This window comes from Dreissena polymorpha, chromosome 14 (assembly GCF_020536995.1).
Source record: "Dreissena polymorpha isolate Duluth1 chromosome 14, UMN_Dpol_1.0, whole genome shotgun sequence".
Classification (NCBI taxonomy): domain Eukaryota; kingdom Metazoa; phylum Mollusca; class Bivalvia; order Myida; family Dreissenidae; genus Dreissena; species Dreissena polymorpha.
In genome coordinates, this window is record NC_068368.1 from 23,378,403 (window position 1) to 23,400,730 (window position 22,328).

General features: G+C 33.4%; 1 protein-coding gene across 1 annotated transcript in view; it reads right to left on the reverse strand.

Moving 5' to 3' along the window:
- Positions 1 to 363: 363 nt before the first annotated feature.
- LOC127858101 (G8 domain-containing protein DDB_G0286311-like) overlaps positions 364 to 22,328 on the reverse strand; it is a 34,760-nt gene continuing 12,795 nt past the window's right edge. The window contains exons 5-17 of the mRNA XM_052394997.1: positions 19,112 to 19,250; positions 18,886 to 18,977; positions 15,642 to 15,722; positions 13,839 to 13,968; positions 13,019 to 13,051; positions 8,033 to 8,109; positions 7,454 to 7,466; positions 5,931 to 6,065; positions 4,121 to 4,207; positions 1,678 to 1,721; positions 1,406 to 1,445; positions 1,050 to 1,185; positions 364 to 594 (exon numbers count right to left, since the gene is read on the reverse strand). Of these exons, the coding sequence (XP_052250957.1) occupies positions 408 to 594; positions 1,050 to 1,185; positions 1,406 to 1,445; positions 1,678 to 1,721; positions 4,121 to 4,207; positions 5,931 to 6,065; positions 7,454 to 7,466; positions 8,033 to 8,109; positions 13,019 to 13,051; positions 13,839 to 13,968; positions 15,642 to 15,722; positions 18,886 to 18,977; positions 19,112 to 19,250 (1,194 nt within the window). The 3' untranslated portion in view covers positions 364 to 407. The remainder of the gene's footprint in view (positions 595 to 1,049; positions 1,186 to 1,405; positions 1,446 to 1,677; positions 1,722 to 4,120; positions 4,208 to 5,930; positions 6,066 to 7,453; positions 7,467 to 8,032; positions 8,110 to 13,018; positions 13,052 to 13,838; positions 13,969 to 15,641; positions 15,723 to 18,885; positions 18,978 to 19,111; positions 19,251 to 22,328) is intronic.

A 22,328-nucleotide genomic window follows, 5' to 3' on the forward strand; every position in this document is an offset into this window, starting at 1 on the left:
CTACATCCCAATAAGTAACTAGAAATGTGAGCATAGAACGCGGATGCCAACCTTTTCGTCACTACACACGTATCGAAGTGGTGTGTGACAGGCATCATATGAACAATTTATGCAGAAAATTAAGAAGAGTTTGATTTGATGATCATTTGTGCCAATTTATTTCGATTTAATAGCCACTGTGTGCAATAGGTGTTGTATTGGAAGTGCGAGTATTTCTAGGTGTTTCATATTTTGTTAGTGGGTTAGATGGGTGGTAGGGTTGTTAATCACACATTTTCTTGCATTAAAAAAGTGTAAATCAAACAACACATCGTTGCTGTATTGTCAGCAAGCTAATAAATCATTTAGAGAAGAAACACAATATTTTGCAGCCAATGGAGTGTATTTCAAATCAACAATCGAGCATCTTAGCCAATCATTCTGGGCTTGTACAGGCTGTCCTCAGCAGGTCTGAGAGGTACATTGCAGTCGTTTTTGATACAGCAGAAGGTACACTGGAAGTCCACGTGTTGGTTGTTTTTTATCACGTCACATTTGTCCTCATCTGATGTCCCAAGATACCATTCACGATAGCATGTGTCAAAGTTACCGCACCTGAAATTTATACGCAGTATCTGTTGATTGTTTATTTAAAAAATAAAACATGATTCTTTAAATGTATGTGCATTCGTTGAGATATTATAGTTTTCATTCCAAATGCATTATTATAATCGGTAAGAAACGTTTAAACAATACATATTCGTATTATTGCCACACATTTTTAACGACCTTAAGCATTCTCTTTTCTAAGTATTGTCCGATGAATATCTTTGCATGAATTACATAACAACAAACCGGTTAATGTTTCAGAAATGTCGTTGACAGTGTATACCAGTCAATATGTGCAACGTTAAATAGAGATACGACTTTACCGAATTATATATCAACCGCGTTGCGCATTGTAGTTGATTAATTGGATAAACAAAAATGGCACCATGAGTGACCTTTATTAGAACCTGCTCATCAATGTTATGTAAATACGTTACAGCATGTAGAGTACTTATGCTTACGTCCTATTTACGGTCTTGGTACCGTCCAAATGGTTGGTGATGTGGTTGATACAGTAGTTGTTAGGGTAAAGGCATGGTTTAGAGAAATGAATCTGTTCACAAATCTGGATCGGGCCTGTACACTGGTGACATTTGGCTGTAATTATGGTTATAAAAGTGAAGTGTAACCAAGGTAGCGTAAGTAATCTATCATATCAAAATTTATACATATCCAAGAGACCATTGAACGCAAAAGCCCTAAAGAGGACAAAAACTAAAATAAATACATTACAATAACATATAATAACGGTTTTATGTACAAGTATTAGTTATTTCACTCAATTTTGCAAATCAATAACATACTATAATACACTTACTACTTTCAGTGCCTAACTGGAACGGCGGTGCTTCTGTAGTCTTAATGAAACGAAAGCGTACATGAAAAAAGACGCCATTACTAGGAACTAACATGTATACAATGTTGCAACAGTTTGAAAACATGTTATCGAGTACAGGCATATCCTACAGTGCCAAACCAGTGAAAGACAATTTAGTTATTTAACCAATCACATTTGAACATTCAGCTCATTATTATCAACAAATACATTAGTTGTTTTAATAAACCATAACATATTATTGTTATGGGTACCTGTGTAGCAGGTGCAATGGTTGTTGGCTGCTCAGTCGTGATTGCTGCCATAAAAAATGAAATATTTAATTAACAGAGATGCCGGGAAACTAGACAAACGGACTCATAAATACAATAAAATTCCATAAGGTTCTGTGTAACGGTTAATTTTATGTGGATTTTTATTCGGCCAGGGTAGGGAAGGTAAAAAGTAAATGACACAGAAGATGCGTTAAAAAAAAGATAATTAGTATGCTTAATATCTCGCCGAGAGTTTCACTTGCATAAACACTCCACAAAAAGCTCTTTGGATTTTAACATTCAGATTTAACTTATTACATAAACTAAACGTTAGTATTTGTGCATTGAATTCTTTCACATTGCTTCTCTTTGTACATGTAATCGCGATCTAATCACTTCTACACACCTTATTTAAGATGGGTGATTGAAACTCAGAAATTAATAATAATAATTTATATAATCATTCTTATCCGGGTCTGAAGACGCCTTGATATGCAATTAGACTCATAGTAATTAGTGGACGTAGTGTAGACAAGTATTTGGTGCCTTAGATGACGGATGAATTTGATTGTTGAATAAGACTTGCGAAATGTTTGTGAATTTATCTGCTTGGTTTTAGTTTATCTATACAAACATGTAGTCATTGGTCCTCGGTATAAATATGAATAGTTGGGTTGGGAGGAAGTCCTATGGCTAGTAAAGTCTCTATTAACTACGTGACACCTGAGCATGGCTATGTTCACCTATTTGGCATACTTTTTAAAAAGTGTTATAAAGAACCACAATGCACTGTAATAAGTATAAAAGAAGCAACCTCTGAGCAATACTTTTTATGGAATATTCATCGATTGCAATATCAGTGATTAGCTATATTCGTTCATAGTTATTGTGTGACATATGGATCTTCTTTTATAAATATGTGAACACACTTTGTAGATGACCACTTTATAAACTTGTAAGCGATATATAAGAAAGCGCCGATGCCCTGAATACACAGCGGACTGGAATGTTTGGACAAACTGATAACTTATTCACTTAATGATCGATTCCGTTTGCTAAAAATCTGTTAAATATGCGCAGATAGATTTCTTGTAACGAAAAATATATCTAGTAATTTTGTATCGTCAGTTAATTAACATGTGTAACTACTATAACTTATATAAGTCTAAGATGAATGAGTCGATTAAGAATTGGGAAAAATATAAAGTTGTCAGAACACTATCCCCAAAAAATGTACAAAAATATCATAGTTCTAAACACTTAAATGGTCAATCCCAACATTGCATACACTTAAAGAAGTTTGTTATCAGAGACCATTTACACGTCTTAAATCTTTAGGGTTTATGTGGTTGTTGAAAATATAATTATTTAATAACAAGAATAAGAATTCGTTTCAGTACAACTTTCGAATGATCAAAGATAATGCGCTTTGTCGGTGTATGGGTTGAATAAAAGTATGGGAACAAAAAACTGAAGAAAGTGCTCTTAAAAAGATAAACGGACCGACTGGACAATATACGCATGATCCATTGATAGGGAAGATGCCCAAAAGTTTCAAATTACATAGGCTTATTAGTCTCAGCTACCTTGCACATCAATAAATGATTTAATCTTCACGATAGACCAATAACTCCCAAAAACATATTCACATGTCCTTCCTTTAAAGACACTGTATTAAAAAGATAAATAATATTGTTTAGATTTGGGCATTTGTTGTTCGCTCTATGAAATAATAATCAGTTTGTATATCACACACTTAAAAAATGTCATATTTTTATCACAGGACAAACACTGCATGAATAACGTTTACCCTATAGAGATGCGGCATATAGAATTACCGCAATTTCCAGTCCATGAGATCTCGCGAGAAAACAGAAAGTTAATTAGAAATGCCATATTATAAATCTATGAGCAATTATTCTGAAAAATCATCTGACCGTTGCGTCCTGAAAATATGCGCATGTCCACACTTTATAGATGACATTTATAAATCTAATATCTAATATAATCTAATATAATCAAATGCAGATCGTGTCTCGCACAAACACGTATCACCTGAAGGACGAACTGACGGTCGCACAAAAATATGGACTAAACTAAACCACGTCCAAACTTAATTTTTAAATAATAAATTATAGCAATAATGTGTCAGGTGCTGTTTATCACTACTTACAAGTAACCTGATTAATCGGTTATTAAGCCAGAATGTGTTGATGATAAATGGACAAACTTGTTCAATCGGATTATCCCTATTTCCCAGAATGCAGCATAACTTAACAAAACGTTTTTATCAATTACCGTACTTGTTGAAGTTGTTTAAACAATTCTCACTGATCAGAATGATATTAAACACATATGGTCGTCTCACCACTGATGTGTGCAATATACAGTCAAATTGCCTTTTTGTTAATATTGGAACAAGAGCCATTTGTTACTATCTTACGAGTCGTTTTAGGTGTTGTGGTTGTAGATGTCGTTGTTGGCGCTGGTGTCGTTGCTGTAGTTGTCGTTGTTGGCGATAGTGTCGTGGCTATCAATAAAGCAATAAAAAGGCTAAACAATTGCACATTTAACATTTAATATTGATTGCAAACGTAGACATGTACACCAACGTAGTCTTTGAAATGAAGAACGCATGCCCTTAATACACAGCGGGCCGGAATGTTTGGACAAACTAATAACTTATTTACTTAATGATCGATTCCGTTTGCTATAAGTATGTGAAATATGCGCAGATAGATTTCGTGTAGCAAATTATATATCTAGTAATATTTTATCGTTAGTTAATAAACAAGTATAACTACTATAAATTCTATAAATCTAAGATGAATTAGTCGATTATAAAGTTAAATTGTCAGAACACTATCCCAAATATGTACACAAATATCTTAGAACCACATATATGGCAAAGCCCAACATTTCATACAGTTAAAGCAGTTTGTTATCAGAGACCATTTTCAAGTCGTAAATCTCTAGGGTTTATGTGGTTGTTGAACATATCAATATTCTATAACAAGAATAAGAATACGTTTCAGTTAAACTTTTGAATGATCCCAATTAATGCGCTTTGTCGGTGTATGAGTTGAATGCAAGTATGGGAACTAAAAACTGAAGCAAGTGCTCTTAAAAGGATAAACGCATCGACGTATATCAATAAACGCATGATCCATTGATAAGTAAGATGCCTCAAAGTGTCTAATTGCATAGCCTTATGAGTTTCAGATACCATGCAAAGCAATAAATGATTTACTCCTCACGAAAGACCAATAACTCCCAAGAACAAATGCACAGGTCCACCCTATAAAGACACTGTATTAAAAAGATAAAAAAATATTTGTGATGCACTATTTCTGAGATTTGGTTATGTGTTGTTCACTCTATTAAATAATTATCAGTTTGTATATCACACACTTTAATAATATCATATTTTATCAAAGGGCAAAAACTAAACAAAAGTCTTCCCTATAGAGATGCTGCATAAATAGTTTAATCTAATGTGAAAGTTAAAGAGCTCGCGAAAATCTAAGCATTCATTTGAAATGCCATATTATCAATCAAAAGGCTTTTCCTCTCTGAGAAATTAAGGTGTACACACTATAGATATTGCATTTTTATGTCTCCCAGTCTATACTGGGGGAAATATTGTTTTGCCCTGTCTGTTGGTTGGTTTGTTGGTTTGTTTGCGTCAAACTTTAACATTTGCCATAACTTTTGCAATATTGAAGATAGCAACTTTATATTTGGCATTCATGTGTATCTTATTGAGATGCACATGTTGAGTGATGAAAGGTCAAGGTCATCCTTCAAGGTCAAAGATCAAATAAATGTGGTGGGGGACATAGTGTTTCACAAACACAACTTGTTTTGATTAAATTCAGATAATATCACGTGTCGATAGGCCGGACTAACAGACGAACAGAAAGATGGATACGTCCAAACTAAATTTTAATGATAAAACACGGCAGTGTCGTATGGTTTTTTATCATTACTTAAAAGTAATCGGATTAATCGGTTATTTAGCCATAATATGTTGCTGATTAATAGACTTAATGTTTTAATCTGATTAACACCACTAGAATTCAACTTATTATTGTTGTTACACTTACAGTACTTTTTGAAATTATATAAAGGTTAATCGATCAGTAATGTTATGAAAGTATTGGATCGTCTCAAGAACTATGTGAAAACAAAAGGAGTCGAATTGCCTTTTTGTTAATAATGCAGAAATATAAGAGCCAGTTTTATTAACTTACCGGCTAGTGTTCCCGATGCACTTGTCAACGTTGGATTAAGTGTACTTGTTGTAAATGTCGTTGTTGACGCTGGTGTCGTTGTTGTGGTTGTTGCTGTTGTCGTTGGTGTCGTTGTTGGTGTTGTCCTCGTTGATGCTATCGTCGTGGTTATCAATAAAGCATGCATATTGCAAAACAAATGCATATTTAACATGAATTATTTATTCCTAACAGAGAAAACTACGTTAACGGAGTCTCCTAAGTGCAGAAGGCATTATGCCATAAATAAGTTCTTTACAGTGACTTTTGAAAACAAATCGTATTTGCAGTCCTATTTAATACAATCAGCGTATTAAATCAAGAAGTAATTTCAACAATTTATGACTGTAGAGATAAATGTTCTTAAATTGTATAATCATATTATCTTTAATTGCGCATGCAATGTTATAACAATAACACTTCGCAATGTCTCGAAACAATGTTCACAACATTTTTATATTAATTAACTTTATTTTAAACAAATGTCAAAACTAAACTTCATTAAGCGATAAAAGTTTTTTTTCTATGTTAATTTACATAAACCTTGACCTTAATCATACTGTCCCCAGATGCAATCCCTAGTTAGACCGGTATATAGCCTATCACCACGAAAACTCTCAGTAGAATACCATTAGCACAACTAAAGTTATTGAGAATTGTTTTGTCTTGTTTTCATGAACAGTAATCTTAACATTGATCCAACTGGCATCGAATAGAATCCCGATCTAGTTATGCATCCCGGCATTACACAGAATGCTTTACCTCAATCGAAATAATAAAAAACACGCTTTTTCTATTTTGAGTAACAACCAATCTTAACTCGATAGGCCACAAATGCAACCAAAGGTAGGTATGCATGTAAGCTACCTAAGCAAAAAGAAATTGATTGTAATTTCTAAGTCCAAATTCGAATTTTAGAGAAAAAGCCGGGGGTCCGTAAAAGTGACATTCACCTTGCCCGACTTCCCCAACAATCAATTCCAAATTAAGTTTACTTGCAAACTTGCAACGTCCATAGTTTCATCAAAGTTGATCCATGAAAACTTAAGTTATTGAATGTAAGCAATATGTTTAATACGGTTGAGTTAAGTGACCCCACTCTATGTATATTACATATATTAGAACAAAAATGCATTTGTTAATTAATGAATCGACAGGCAGAAATTTGTCATTTATCTGTATCCTTTTATACTTCAGTGCAATTATTTATATCTAGAAATACGGTATTTGGTTTGATGTTAAGCAACTTACTTTCAGACAATAACAAATAGAGCATTTTGTAAATAAGAATATATTTGATACATTTTTAAAAACTATTTTACATTTTATGTATTATATTATATGTTGTATGTATAAAATTAGTCAGTCTCCCTTAAAGAATGGTTTACATAACATAACCTTACTATATTATTTCATTCATTGAATGCATAATTAACGATGCAATTTATCAGGTTTTGACATGTATATTGTGTTCTGATTTTAAGGTTAATGAAAAAGAGACTTACTTGTTGGCGGTGTCTGAAATGACAAAATTTTGCATTATAATAGAATTTCCGTTCCCAGTCATTTCATACAATATTTTATCATATGGTACACATTTTTTTCTATGTAATATAACTATTCTGAATTTTTTTATCTTAAACATACGTTTTTGTAATTGGATATTTCTTATCTGACTGAGCAATGGCGTAACTTTATTTGGCTAAAATGACGTTGAAAGGTTAAGTGACGTCACGCAATTCAAACAACTTTCCGGTTTTATCATGAAAAAGATCTGAGACGCCTTTTCATTTTATGATATGCTTACTTAAACTCGTTCAGGAAATATTGCTCGTTTACTTATACTTACCAGATCCCTGAAGTCGTTTCATAAACTATGGTAGGAAATGACAACTGGTGTAAAATCCTTTATTAAACATTCTATAATATATTGTGTCAACTTATTTCTAAGAAAGACACCCGATAAATAAAAGGATAAGACGGTTAAGTATGCATGGACATTATGCTGAATGACTTTTTGTCAAACCAATATAAAAACTGTTGTGTTATTGTATGACATTCGTATTAAAATTAAATGTATATACCGCCGTTGTTGTCCGCTGGGTGTTTGTGATAGGCGCTGTTCTGGTTTCAGTAATTCCTTGGGCATTTGTTGATCGCTCTATAAATTAATAATCAGTGTGTATATATGTTGTACTACCGTTATAAAAGAAACGTATATTTTGTGCTATTTTATGTCTTTATAGTTACACGTTGTGGCTAACAAATAATGTATTCGCATCACGAGCACCTAATGCAATGCCATACTAAAAAACATACGCCCATGCCTTTTATTTATATGAAAATATTATGTCTGATTGGATTTGTGTTCCTAATATCAACGTTATAAATATGTGATTGTACGCTTAATGACTTTTATGAAAAAAGGTATATTGAATTCCTCACTCGATCGACGTGTTGTCTACAGAAATTAATGGGAACTTTATATTAGGTAAAAGTAAACAGTCAACTTAATAAAAATATAAACACATTACAAATTCTATCAATTAAACGGTTCAGGACAAGCTTTGACATGTACATGATTTAATTTTAGTATTTTCAAGGACCATTCATCGTCAATTAAACGATTAAGGATACACTGGGGCATTACATGATTTAGGATTGATCAAGGAAATTGCAATTTAGAACTTTATAGCAAGAATTAAAATGTTAAAATGGATGCCCTTGTGAATGTGTTAGTTAATCCTGCGCAAAACATTACATGAACACGAATGACGGACAAATAGTAATAGCGATTGGAAGATGACGTGATGGAAAGCACGACATAAAGAAGGAATAACTGATTGTTTATTTCTTTAAAACATTATCATAAGATGACATGTGAGCTACTTCAATAAGTAAACCGGTTCTTACTAAAAATATAAATGAAAACCCATCTTCCGTATTGTGACCAGAAAAACGACATGTGACGTGATTTAGGACATAATGGGCTCGTGTTAAATAAAATTTAAAAGTTTATGAAGGATGATTAACAAAAAACTTTAAGTGTCTGCTATTATTTACACCAAACAAACATGTAAACATATCACAAAAATAAAATGACACCCGTGTAACGATTAAAATCAACATGATCAAGATGCATCGCTCCTGCTCGAAGCAGTTCACGGTGATAAATTGAAGGCTAGTTTATGTTTAAGAGTTTTACAAAATAATTTTTTCTCCAAGAGCATGTATAATCCAAAACAAAAGGTCAAGATGGCCATATAATGTGATGTCGACTTCGGGCGCATGATTGAATCAAACAGTTACATACCGATTGTATAACCTGTGAGGGTTGTAGTCTAACAGCACGCACACAATTTTACAAAGCCATTTAGGATTAAAAGACTACATAACCAACGGTACTCCAGAAAATTTCATTTTTTCCTCAAGAGGATCATTTGAAAAAAAAACTTAGTTACGTGCCACTATACAATGATGCATACCAAATATGGCCACTATTGTCTTTTTGGTTTCAGAATTATTTTTTTCAAACTGAAGTCTTTATTGGCAATTTGTTCCACATACTCGGGATGCTTAAACCTTAATAGCATGATTTCAAAACCTTTGAGATAACCTTTATTTATTTTATGCTTTCCGGTGGTTTAAAGAGACATATCCGTGAATCAAAACTGATAATTTCACTGTTAAAAACAGTGAAAATTTACAGTGAAAATTATCGTTAATGTTCACTGTTTACTGTGAAAGACGTCTTTTTTTGACGAAATAACGTCATTATCCCAGCGAAATTCTTTAGTTAAACTCTTTAACAATGTATATAAACTGTGAAAAGAGCATAAAATAAAAAGAAAATTTGTTAGTTTTGGTGGAATATCGATTTTAATTCACTCGTGATCATAGAAAATATATATTTTCACTCGTTGCTGCGCCACTCGTGAAAATAATATGTTCTTTGATAACGAGTGAATTTAAATCGATAATCCACCGAATCCAACAAATATCCTCTATGTTATGTCACGTTTTCCCACAACCTGGACGTGGTTAGTTTTTAACCTGAATCAAATAAATATTTAGAGGACCACTATCTGATGTCACACAACAAATATCAGGACTTAATAGATTCAGATAAGAAGATATCTAAGGTAATGATTATACACAAGTCAATATAATCCATTTGACAACCTTAACATGAAAAGTTGTGACCTATATGATTGATTTGTGTGGAGAACACCTATACAATGTACTTGTCAAATATTACACCTCCGGTTCTTGATATTTCAGAGACGACATGATTAAAAAAAATTGCTAATAAAGTCAATATATAACATTAATTTCGTGTCTTTTAATTATGATGCATAATGATCACCTACATCATATAAGTGTCCGATTTAAGTATCAACGGATGTGAAATGCTGCAACGCTTTTTATTACATAGTCCTACTTCACACCTTGAGAAAATGCGAGTTGATTTTCCTTTTCAATGCTGGCAAACCTGCTGCATGGTCCTGTCACAATGAAATGGTTGACCCCGTCACGTTCAACTGTGTCTTGCACTTTCAGTTGCAAATATTATGGACAATCATGCATTTTTTTTGCGATTGAATACCTTTTAAGGTATTCTTTGCATATACATGTAAAGCCATTCCAAACAGACCCAATGGTTCGTCACGGTACATTGGACCCGGTATGGACATATGTGCATTGTCATATCTTTTATCAAGGTAAATACATACAATTGTTTCGAACTAATAGATATTCTGTATGTGGTTATATTTTGGTTTCCGTCTACACCGCCTCCCAAAACAGCGAGTATATTCTCCAAAAAGTTATGTTAGTTTGATGTGGATAAACCTACTTTCTTGTTTTGAACGTATTAGATGACAGAATGGTTTAATTGGAAAACACTTCGTTATTATTTCCATATTACTAACACATAACAAGTGTCATATCTGTAGTAATACGATCCTCGTGATATTTTCTATAAGGTGGTAACGGGAAGCTTTCAAATATGTTCGCTCGCATATTGTGCCTGCCTATATCCACAATGCCATTTTCAAAGTGTTTGTCTAAAAGACAAATACTCGCAAACATGTTTTCAAAATAAAGAAAATAATGTTGCTCCGGTGAATGATCACGAACAAAGTAAATTACGATCCACCATTTGATTACCAAGCTCATGTTGACCTGCTTTTGCGCATTTTCAAGGTTCGAACTGCACAGGCACACCCAAGTCTCCTAGCTGGACACCAAAGTTTTATCCAAAGCAAATTGGCTCTCCTCTGATTAACTGCTTTACACTGTGTCGACCGAAAAAGGAACTTCTTGATTCATTAATGGACAATGGATGTTTCCCTTCTGCATAGAAAACGACATCGTTCGTTGATCGATGCAAATGTTTCGTAAGTTTGTCGTTCGAGTCAATTTTATCATTGTCAAATACGTGGTAATAACGCAGAATCTATTCAAATCTTATAATTTACAGAGTGTAACATATACATTCATTTCCCACGTCCTTCGACTGTTCCTGTAGCACCGTGACAAATAACAATATCCACAAGGACAAGAAGGCTGGCGAAGTTAAAAGCTCGACATTCAGTTTTGTAAGTGCGGTTACCATTTTGCTGAGCACATATAATCGTACAATGTCAGGAAAATTAAAACAGCTCCTTATATTTATGGAGAAAGGCTGGGGGTTCCTAGTCGCATGTAATAAAAAACGTGTGAGATGCGTACATATCTGCTTTATTTGGGCGGCACAGCAGCTCCTCACCTTCTAACGTTGTCTCTCATTCGCTGAATATATCGTCTGCTACATTAACAGAAAAAGCACGGTATGCTCCTCTCTTCTTATCTCGCGTTTTCTTAGGATTGTAGTAACAACTATCAGAATCAGTTGTAGAGACATTACGATTAATGTGCGACTCTCACAATAGGCTAACGGAATCTAAATTAGATATTCATAGTAATCAGTACAGTCTCTTCTGTGTACCTTTGCAATTTATAGTCGTTCTGACAGTTGAAGTTCCTTCAGCTCGCAGCATATTTCACCAAAAAGTGTTCAAACTACCGTCTGTTTTCTCGTCTCAACTGTGCTTTTCCAACAAAAACGTGTTTTTGTTGTGTTATATATATATCTGAATTTTAAAAGTTATAATCTCCGAGCATATTCAGTACTACGTTTAGATTAAATCTGTTATTTTATAAACGCAATTTGGTTCTGTTATAATTTATGTATAATTATTTTACAATCAAGAGAAATTAATTATAAAAAGAGACAACTGAGGATCGTTGACACTCACTTCGGAAATTGTAGTTCAGTGGTATAATACTCGGGAACCTTGGTTTTAAGCTTCTTTTGACGGTAGTGGCACATTGGAAAATACATTATATAGATATATACAAAACAGGCCAAATCAACGCAAGGTTGTAGACAATTTTGATCACATGGCATAATTTTAACAAACGTAGTAGGATACTACCTCTGATGTAATACATCAACTATTTAACCGAAGGTACGATAGCTGAAACATGTTATTTTGCCAATTCATTCTATATTAAAATATGACTTCTTAAGCCTTGTACATTTTTCCCCAGGAACAAAATTAATTTAAGGAGAAGCTATAGAGTGATTTCTGATACACGTGACACTACGTATTTTTATAATGTAAATTTCGCGTGCGATAAAAAATGCAACAGATGACAACCGACAAAACACCAACATTCATAGAATTAATTTTAACTTTAAGCGAGCGTCATTGTTTTACGAAACAGGTTGTATTCATATCATGATTAATCTGTGCCAATTGATTTTGAATTCCAATTTCCGGACAAGAAATATACGCTGAACATGACCATATCTTTTACCTTTTTCATCTCAGCTAATGGCATATAAAATATGGACACTAAAGTTTGTAGCAATGTTTCGTTACAATAATAAAAAACACACAACGTGTGAAATCAAACTGAAAAAAAATCTTCATTTCTCCCAACCATTCATCACAAACTAATAAATTAATTAATATAAAGTTACAAACTAAATGCAAACTTTTAAAACAAGAGGTGATACATACCAACAAGATCTGGAGGACATGTGAGCTTGTTTGCTGCAAACAAAGGAACATTCATTTATTAATTAAAATTACAACTGACAGGATATGCAGCCCTTTTGCAAAGATACTGTAATTAACATTATGTTGATGGCAATACACTGGAAACTGATGAACAATAATAATTATTTGGCACTGTCATTCGACAACAAACCATCAATGCATGAAGTTTGAAGTTGGTATAAATTAACAAGCATATACTTGCACCGTTACATGACTATACAAAAGCAGCCAGAATCATGAATAGTGAGCACTTTCACTACGTCTTATACATGATTGATGTTTGAGGCAATCGTTGTATTAACGTTTCAGAAAATAACCGGACAATTACAATTGTTGTTCCCTCTCACAATCATCTATCCAGTATAAAAAAAAATTATCGTGTTAATGAAGTACTTCAGACAAATACACACAATTAAATTAAATTAAATTAAATAAAGCTTCAAATTCAAATTTTAAGACCGTATAAAGACAATTGTAAAAAAATACGAAATAATAAATTTGGAAGTTTTACTCTAAACTATTAGGCACTCCTTTATGATTTGCATTCAAAATTTGACGTCAATTTTAAGGGTTGGAAATCTTTATTAAATGTTATATTATTATAAATGCTCTAATAAATACTTATTAAATGTAAAACACATTACTTTCTTCGTTTGTCATAAAAATATTATGCACAAATTTACCGAAATTATATAGTAATAACATTTATATTTATCATTTCTAAAGAGTTATACGGATGAATATATATCGTATTCATGTCAATTTACAAGTTTTAATATACCTATAGACTCCACTTTACCGGTGTCGTCTAGTGGTTTCCAGTTACATAGATCGCTGTCACAACAATGAAGTGCTTGATCTTCTAGAGGAGTACTCTTGTTCATGTAAAGCTCCATCGTGAATACACATTTCTGATAACAAAGTCATAAAATAAAAGTGTATAATTATTATATAAATTACACATTTAAATAGATTGCTGGATATAGAGGCTCTTTCCCATATGAAGTCTATCTATATGTATGTTTACAGGTTGGTTACATTCTAAAATATTTGTTTTAAAAAAAAATGAAAAATTATAATGCACGTTATTTACACACAAGCTTTTCCCGGTTATAATAAAGGTTAAACTAAATGTGTCGCGAATGTCAAAAAACGATTAATATTATTCCAGTTTAACCCCTGTACAACTTTGTTGTTCGGGGGATAAGAACTTATTAGATCCAGTAATTAGTGGTTGACATATAAAACCAGAAACCGTCGGAGACGGGTGATGCCCCCAAAAGGTTTTTTTTTGTCACAATATTACACTATATATTCAGATAAAAGGAAACGTCTTGAGGGGCATAGCTTTGGACAAACTAATACGATGGATGGTTTAACAACTTAAAAACTTCAAAGGCCATAACTCTCTAAATAAATCATCTAACCAGAACCCACAAATAACATGCGCATCTCCTTAAGGTAGTTAAGCTTCCCATAAAGCTTCATTGTATTCCAGTCAGTAGTTGGGGAGAAATAGCCCGGACAAGAATTGCACTATACGTACAGTTTATAGAAAATTTCAAAGGGCCATAACTCTGTAAAAATTCATCCGACCATAACCGGCTGATAATATACACATCTCCTGTTGGTAGTGAAGCTTCCCATTAAGTTTCATTGAATTCCGGAAATAAGTTGCTGAGAAATAGCTCGGACAAAAATCGCACTATATGTACAATGGAAAATTTCAAAGGGCCATAACTCTGTGAAAAATCATCCGACCATAACCGGCTGATAATATACACATCTCCTGTTGGTAGTGAAGCTTCCCATAAAGTTGCATTGAATTCCCGTAATAAGTTGCTGATAAATAGCTCGGACAAGAATTGCACTATATGTACAATGGAAAATTTCAACGGGTCATAACTCTGTGAAAAATCGTTCTACGAAAACCGGCTGATAATATGCACATCTCCTCTTGGAAGTGAAGCTTCCAATAAAGTTGCATTGAATTCCGGTCATTAGTTGCTGAGAAATAGCCCAGGACAAGAATGGCACTTTATGTACAGTTAATAGAAAATTTCAAAGGGCCATAACTCTGTGAAAAATCATCCGACCAGAACCCGCTGATAATATGCACATCTCCTCTTGGTAGTGAAGCTTCCCATAAAGTTTCATTGAATTCCGGTCATAAGTTGCCGAGAAATAGCCCGGACAAGAATTGCACTATATGTACAGTTAATGGAAATTTTCAAAGGGCCATAACTCTGTGAAAAATCATCTGACCAGAACCCGCTGATAATATGCACATCTCTTGGAAGTGAAGTTTCCCATAAAGTTGAATTCCCATTGAATTCCGGTCATTAGTTGCTGAGAAATAGCCCGGACAAAAATTGTGCACGGACGGACGGAAACACGGACACACGGACAGACGAAGCGGCGACTTTATGCTCCCCCCCAAAAAAAAAATTTGGGGGAGCATAAAAATCAATATAGGCATGTACTTGATAAAATATAATTAATTGTTAATTCTAGCTTTTACGTTGGTCATATAATCGCAACGCGATACCTACTAAAATGCCTTAGTTAATAAACATCAACGTACATTTCGTTTCTCACATCCCAATGCCACGGCACCTGGATGACCGTTATTTTCACGTGCATCGATAACTCCGGACTTGCACATCTAGAAAATGAATGTAAATCTATATTTTAAAACTTGTATTACAACATCAAAGTTGCTTGTCAGGGATTTCGCCTGTCTAAAGGTATAGTCTATTTTTGGTTTGATAAGTTTTACACTTTGAATATCATAACACTCAAAACCACAGAATATTTCAACTGTGTAAGCGCGATACATAATAAAATTCGTGTTAGAAAATTAATAAACATGCAAACTGTTGAATAAAGAATATTTTGATAAATTACTTATATAAATTAACAATGTTAGTTTTTAAAATGATGTATATTCAAACTATTTAATCCAATGTTTAAAGTATATAAATTAATCATGATTAATAAATGACAAATAACAAACGGACAAGTAAGATAGTTAACAACCAAACGTCTTAATCTACAAAAAACGTTAAATGTGCCGTGCTTAGTTAATTATGAAACAAGGTAGTACTTAAAATTATATTAGCCAAAGTGATCGCAGATAACCGTTTTATAACGAACATATAATATATATATATATATATATATATATATATATATATATATATATATATATATATATATATATATATATATATATATATATATATATATATATATATATATATATATATATATATATATATATATATATATGTGTGTGTGTGTGTGTGTGTGTGTGTGTGTGTGACTATATAAACAAAAACGCTGTATTTATTTTTTGCCGAAGCTTTCGACCTCACGGTCTTCATCAGCGGCCATTTTTTATTTTCAGATGTTTTATTATGAACGGAAATGACGTCGTGCATTTCCGGCGTCAACGTTGTTTACGCGCCCTTTTATTAACGTTTATTCTTGCACGTTGATGCCATATGGTCGGTATGTCCTTAGTTTTGACTTCCACAATTGCTCCATGGTTTTGCGGTACTCGTCCGACCCGCTGAGTTTTTCGAGTCCTATTATTTGGAAATCATCCATGGAATGTCCGTCTGTGTAGAAATGTTCAGCTACCGGGTCACTGTGCTGTGTACGAATACGCGACAAATTCAATAGATGTCGCTGGTACAGAGTTTCGCCGGTCTCTCCAACATACACGAACCTGCGACAGCGACGACAGTTGACCGCGTACACAACATTGGATGATTTGCAATCAACATTTTTTCTGACGCTGTACTTCCTGCCGCTGGGATCTGTGAAATATTCCGCATTCATCATGTACGGGAAAATGGCGCATCTCTGCGCCCCACAGGGCCCGCTCATATTGGGCTTTCAGAAGAATATCCTATTGTGTTTTTTTTTGCACTAGGATGTCTTGCAGGTTGCAGTCCCTTCTGAAGGCTACTAATGGGGGCTCAGATAACACTTCCTTCATTCTATCAGACGTGTGCAGCGTATGTAGGTGTCTACGGGTGATACGGCCGATGTTGGGTAGTGCGCGCGAAAACGTTATCACGAGCGGAATCCTTGTATTATGCTCCGAGTTTGTCTTTTCGCGTAAAAGATACTCTCTCTTTTTATTGTCGACCTTTATCAATTCGGTCTCCACGAACGGTCCATATACAAAAAATAGTGACCGGTCCATATACTCTTAGGTTTCTCTATAAAAAAAAAAAAAAGAAAAAAAAAAAAAAAAAAAAAAAGGAAAGAAAAAAATGTGTTTTTGTTGGTTGGATTTATCATACTAGGTTTCTTTATCGCATTTTACAGACTGAAACCGGTCATATGGATGTAGAAGGACCAATATCTCTGAGGTGTAATATATATATATATATATATATATATATATATATATATATATATATATATATATATATATATATATATATATATATATATATTTATTTTATTTTTTATTTTTTTTTTTATTTTTATTATTTTTATTATTTTTATTTTTATGTTATGCTTTCCGGTGGTTTATAGAGAAATATCAGTGAAATAAAACTGGTATTTCACTGTTTTAAACAGTGAAAAATAACAGTGAAAAATATTGATATTTTTCACTGTTTTACTGTGAAATGACGTCATTTTTTCGATGAAATGACGTCATAAATCCAGCGAAATTATCCAGTTAAACTCTTAATGTAAATAAGCGGTGAAAAAGCATAATATAAACAGAAAATGTGTTGGATTCGATGGAATATCAATTTAATTCACTCTTGATCATAAAAATACACTCGTGAAAATATTATTTTATATGGCCACTCGTGACATTAAAGTCAGAAATGTGTTCAATGTAAATATTTTTAGGCTGTTCACAAAATGCACTACGTATGCAAAGGCAAACATTCATAAAACGATGCATGTTCATGTTTGCCTCCTGTCGGCGATCTTATTATAAATATAATTTCAAATAGGCTGTTAATGTTAAAAGGAGCGCATTCCGGGTTCTTACACTACACGCGACTTGTTTTCTATAGACAAAGAAGGAAATCAAGTGTGGGTTATTCTGCAATATTTATGGGCGGAGCTTAATGTTTCGGAAATAATTCCCAATAAATTGAGAAAATATTGCAGTAAAATGCACGTGCTGGACCCCTCTCTAAAAGAAATGTAATAAATGTAGCATGTATATAAATGTAATGAAACGACAAATTGTATATTTGGTGATAAGTGGCATAACCACGCCTACAAAGAATGTTATTCGTTAGGAAACGTAATTCCATTTTTTATAGCCTGTCAGTTTTTCAATAGCATCAATAAACGTGACGTCATTTAGTTTCTACGATTTTTGAACTTATTGAAAGTGACGTCATTTGCAAAATATTTCTGAATGAAAACGACGTCATATGTTTGTACAATACAATGACGTCAATAAATAGTGAAGTTTGTACTATTGAAGAAGGGCGGAGTAATTAAAAATATAGTTCACGTCCAAAAGCTTGAACCAAATCAATCAGAATCGTGTTAGAATCGAAATAATATTTTTCTATGATGGTTTGTTGTCGAATAACCCACAGTAATTCGCACTCGTGATTTAATTCCTCATCTATACTCCTTACTGTGGGTTATTCGACAACAAACCATGATAGAAAAATATTCTTTCTTAAACAACAATAATAATGATTACGTCTACTTAAAGTGACTATTCGAGGTGACGTCGTACACCGTCGCGCTAAAATCAAAACACTTCCAATTCCAATAACGAACATAAATCTAAAATAATCCATATCTCATCATTGATAATGAAAATATACCTGAGTTTTATTATCACATAAGGTGAAAAAGTTGCAAGACATATTTCCGTAAACGTTTGGGCAACTAAAACATCGGATTGAAGTAGAATTCACTGAAACAAACAGAATTTATTGTTTAAATAAATGAACATCTGTTTAACTATAAATTACCAATGCATATAATCCATCTAATGAGATATTTAACTGCATAACACTATTTTATCAGTGCAAATAACGGACAAAAAACCTTCGAAAACGCCACCACATCCTTGCGTATTACACAATGAGTGGAAGCAACATTCTGAACAGACTGGGATGTCGGATCGTTTGATAACAGCAGTAAGGTTCTTGGTTTCCTTTGCAGCACAGCCGTCAATGTTACACAACTAAAACATAAACATTCGAAAAATAAAGTTAACCATAAAAATCTGTGTTCCTTATAGCAATAGCCAAAATTTCAACGCTATATGTTGTTTGGTAACTTTTGGTTTATAAACCGTCCCGGACAGTTCATAATAGTTTTGGACCAGTTCGTACACCATTTCGGACAGTTACATACTTTTGAACCGCTCGTGCGTCTGTAAACCGTACCGGGGTATTTATTTTCTGGATAACAAACCGTCCGATACAGTATAGGAATCCGTCCGGACGGTTTTCTGGCGTGAATTATAGTACGGTATAGGTTTTGAAGGGGAGTCAATCAACTTATCAGAATCTGACATACATGTGTAGTTTTACAACAAGGATAACAACACTTTGTTGATATACCATTTAAAAGAACAAATAATTTCAAACCAACTAAAAGTGCAAGTTACAATTATAGACGAAAAAACATTAATTGCGTTTTTGTCATTGCTATAATTTCAAAACAAAAAAACAAAAAGAATGATGAAATTTTATTTCTGTTCGGTCCAGTATATTTTTATCACATGGCTAGGCCACTCCAAATTGATCTGTTGGTCGTCGGATTTGCCGCACCTATTTTATCAAAATGGAAAAAATTAATTGTTTTTTTACCGCTCGCACTCATTTGTGTGTCCTTCTGTAACCATATTTTTTTTTTAATTGTGACAAAAAAACGCGATCTAGCAGAAACGATTTTGATGCTGAATTCGAAGGCCAAATATATATAGTGTTTCGTAACCTTTTTAATCGATAACTGCAGACGCTAAAAAATTCGATCGAGACGAACAGAAAAAATGGCTTCCTGCGCGAGCAGTACATCGTGACCTTTTTAATAAATTGCTGTGAAAAGTTGCTGAAGCCAACCCTTAAAAATATAAACACATCTTCTACGTTCTGTGTCTTATTTGAATGTGTTTGTTTACGTTAGAACATGCAACTATTAGCAGATACCGTTGAAGCATATTCAATTTCAAACAACATCGGGAAACATGACATAATATTTTTTATACGTTTTCTTCATTAAATGGGCATATGGGCGGTATTTTCCTATATATAGGCAAACTTTTCCTATAACACAATTTTAAGTGAACAAAACATAAACATAAAATCATTAAATGCTGATTCTAAAAGTTTCACAGGGACAATGATTTATAATTTTTAAAATACAAGGTTGACCGAACATGTTTAACAGCTAGGTCCGTGTATTTCAGAAACATCAACTAAGTTCTTTGTAACGTATAAAAAAAAATCAGAAAAATACAATACCGCACTAGCCATCGATATGCCCCTTTTAAAAAAAGGTTGCGACAATGCATTATATGCATGGCCTTTGTCCGACTGTCTGTCATTAGTATTTTGATGATTGTCCCTCTTTAAGTGCTATTGCAACATGGCATACCTTTTCACAGCTTGCAACATGGTATACCTTTTCACAGCTTTCACTGTTTAAAACTTCAAACATATATAAGAAGCAGTAGGTAGACATGTGTCCCTCACTTCAATGATAAGGTTACGTGTATATTTCCTGGTCAAAGGTCATATGCAACTTACTCCTATAAATATGAGGTCGATATATATTCTTTGTATAATAATTGATTTGAATGTAAAATATAGCTGTGTAAACCTGTACTCTGGATGATGCAATATTTTTCTATCGAAATGTGATTTTTTTGTTTATTATTCTTCGCTCGCTCGAACATTTTCCTGTTAAAAAATACTTTAATTTTTTTTTCGCTCGCCTCTTCAAAAAAAATTTTCAAAAAAATCCGTAGACCAAGAAATCAATTTGGAGTGGCCTTAAAAATCAATTATTAAAAACAAGAAATATCTTTAAAAAAGATATACGGCGTTGATTGTGGTTTGAGTTTGTGAAAGGTAAAGAGTTCAAAAAATGAGACCAAGGATAGCGAATGTCTTTTTCTGTGCAGTTCTTAGCTGGATCACACGCAATACGGGATGTTACGCGGAGTTTTCGCGGCTTATTTTACATAATTACATATTGCTTGTCATAAACCTATAGATACAAAACAGAAAACCAAATGAAGAATGGAAGTGAAATTTAAACATACGAGTCAACCGGCCACACGCGAAGTATCCGTTCATATTTTAAATATTTATACGCGCGTTCTTCGAACAAACCTGTTTTAGTGGTTTGTCGGGCATTGCTTTTTGATTCGATTATTAACAGTATCGAGAATCATCGCGCTCATGCTTAATACATTAGGCAATATGGTGGATTAATTCTTGTTAAATTAATTAAAAATAATATGTATCATGGTATTGTTGAAAACACATAAAGAATCTATTATTGACATACCATAATTATATCGCTGAATATCTTCATTTAACATCTTTTTCGGCGTAAGCTTTATTAAGCCAGCTTTTCACCTTAGCCTGACCTTTGTTAGCGTCCAATAGAATTCAAATAAAACTTCCCGCGGCTAAGTACAGATGAATACACTTCATTGACTGCATTGGCTGATTTGAGAATACGACCAGAACATTGGAAACATGTCCGCGTCTTTGTAACACTGTTTTACTGCGTGTTCAGCATGAAACAATTTTATATCTAATGAAAAGGCTTAATAGATAGAACAGTTTTACACTCAATCTCGACATCAATACAGTTTGTGTGTCCACCTTTTATTTTCAGAAGATTTTCAGCGCGAGAACGTTTGCACTTAAAGGCTATTTTCTCATATTTATTACTAACGTCCATATTCCTGTCAACATGTTAACGTGTTAAAGTATAGAGAGCAGTGAAAGCGAAGACTCACTTTAATGCATTGCATTTCAACTCGCGAGGTATATCGGGTCAATTTGTGGCCACTGTGTGTGAATGTCAGAGTTTACATACAGGTCATCGCTGCGTCTCTACCCTATGTGCTGATCGGAGTTCGCGGCCAGGAAATTAATCGTTACATAATAAAGACGCTATAGCGTGAACTAGGTGAACTGGAATTTTCTTTATACCAGACAGATGTTAAATGAAGATATCCAGCGATATCATATGGTATGTCAATAATAGATTCTTAATGTGTTTTACAACAATACCATGA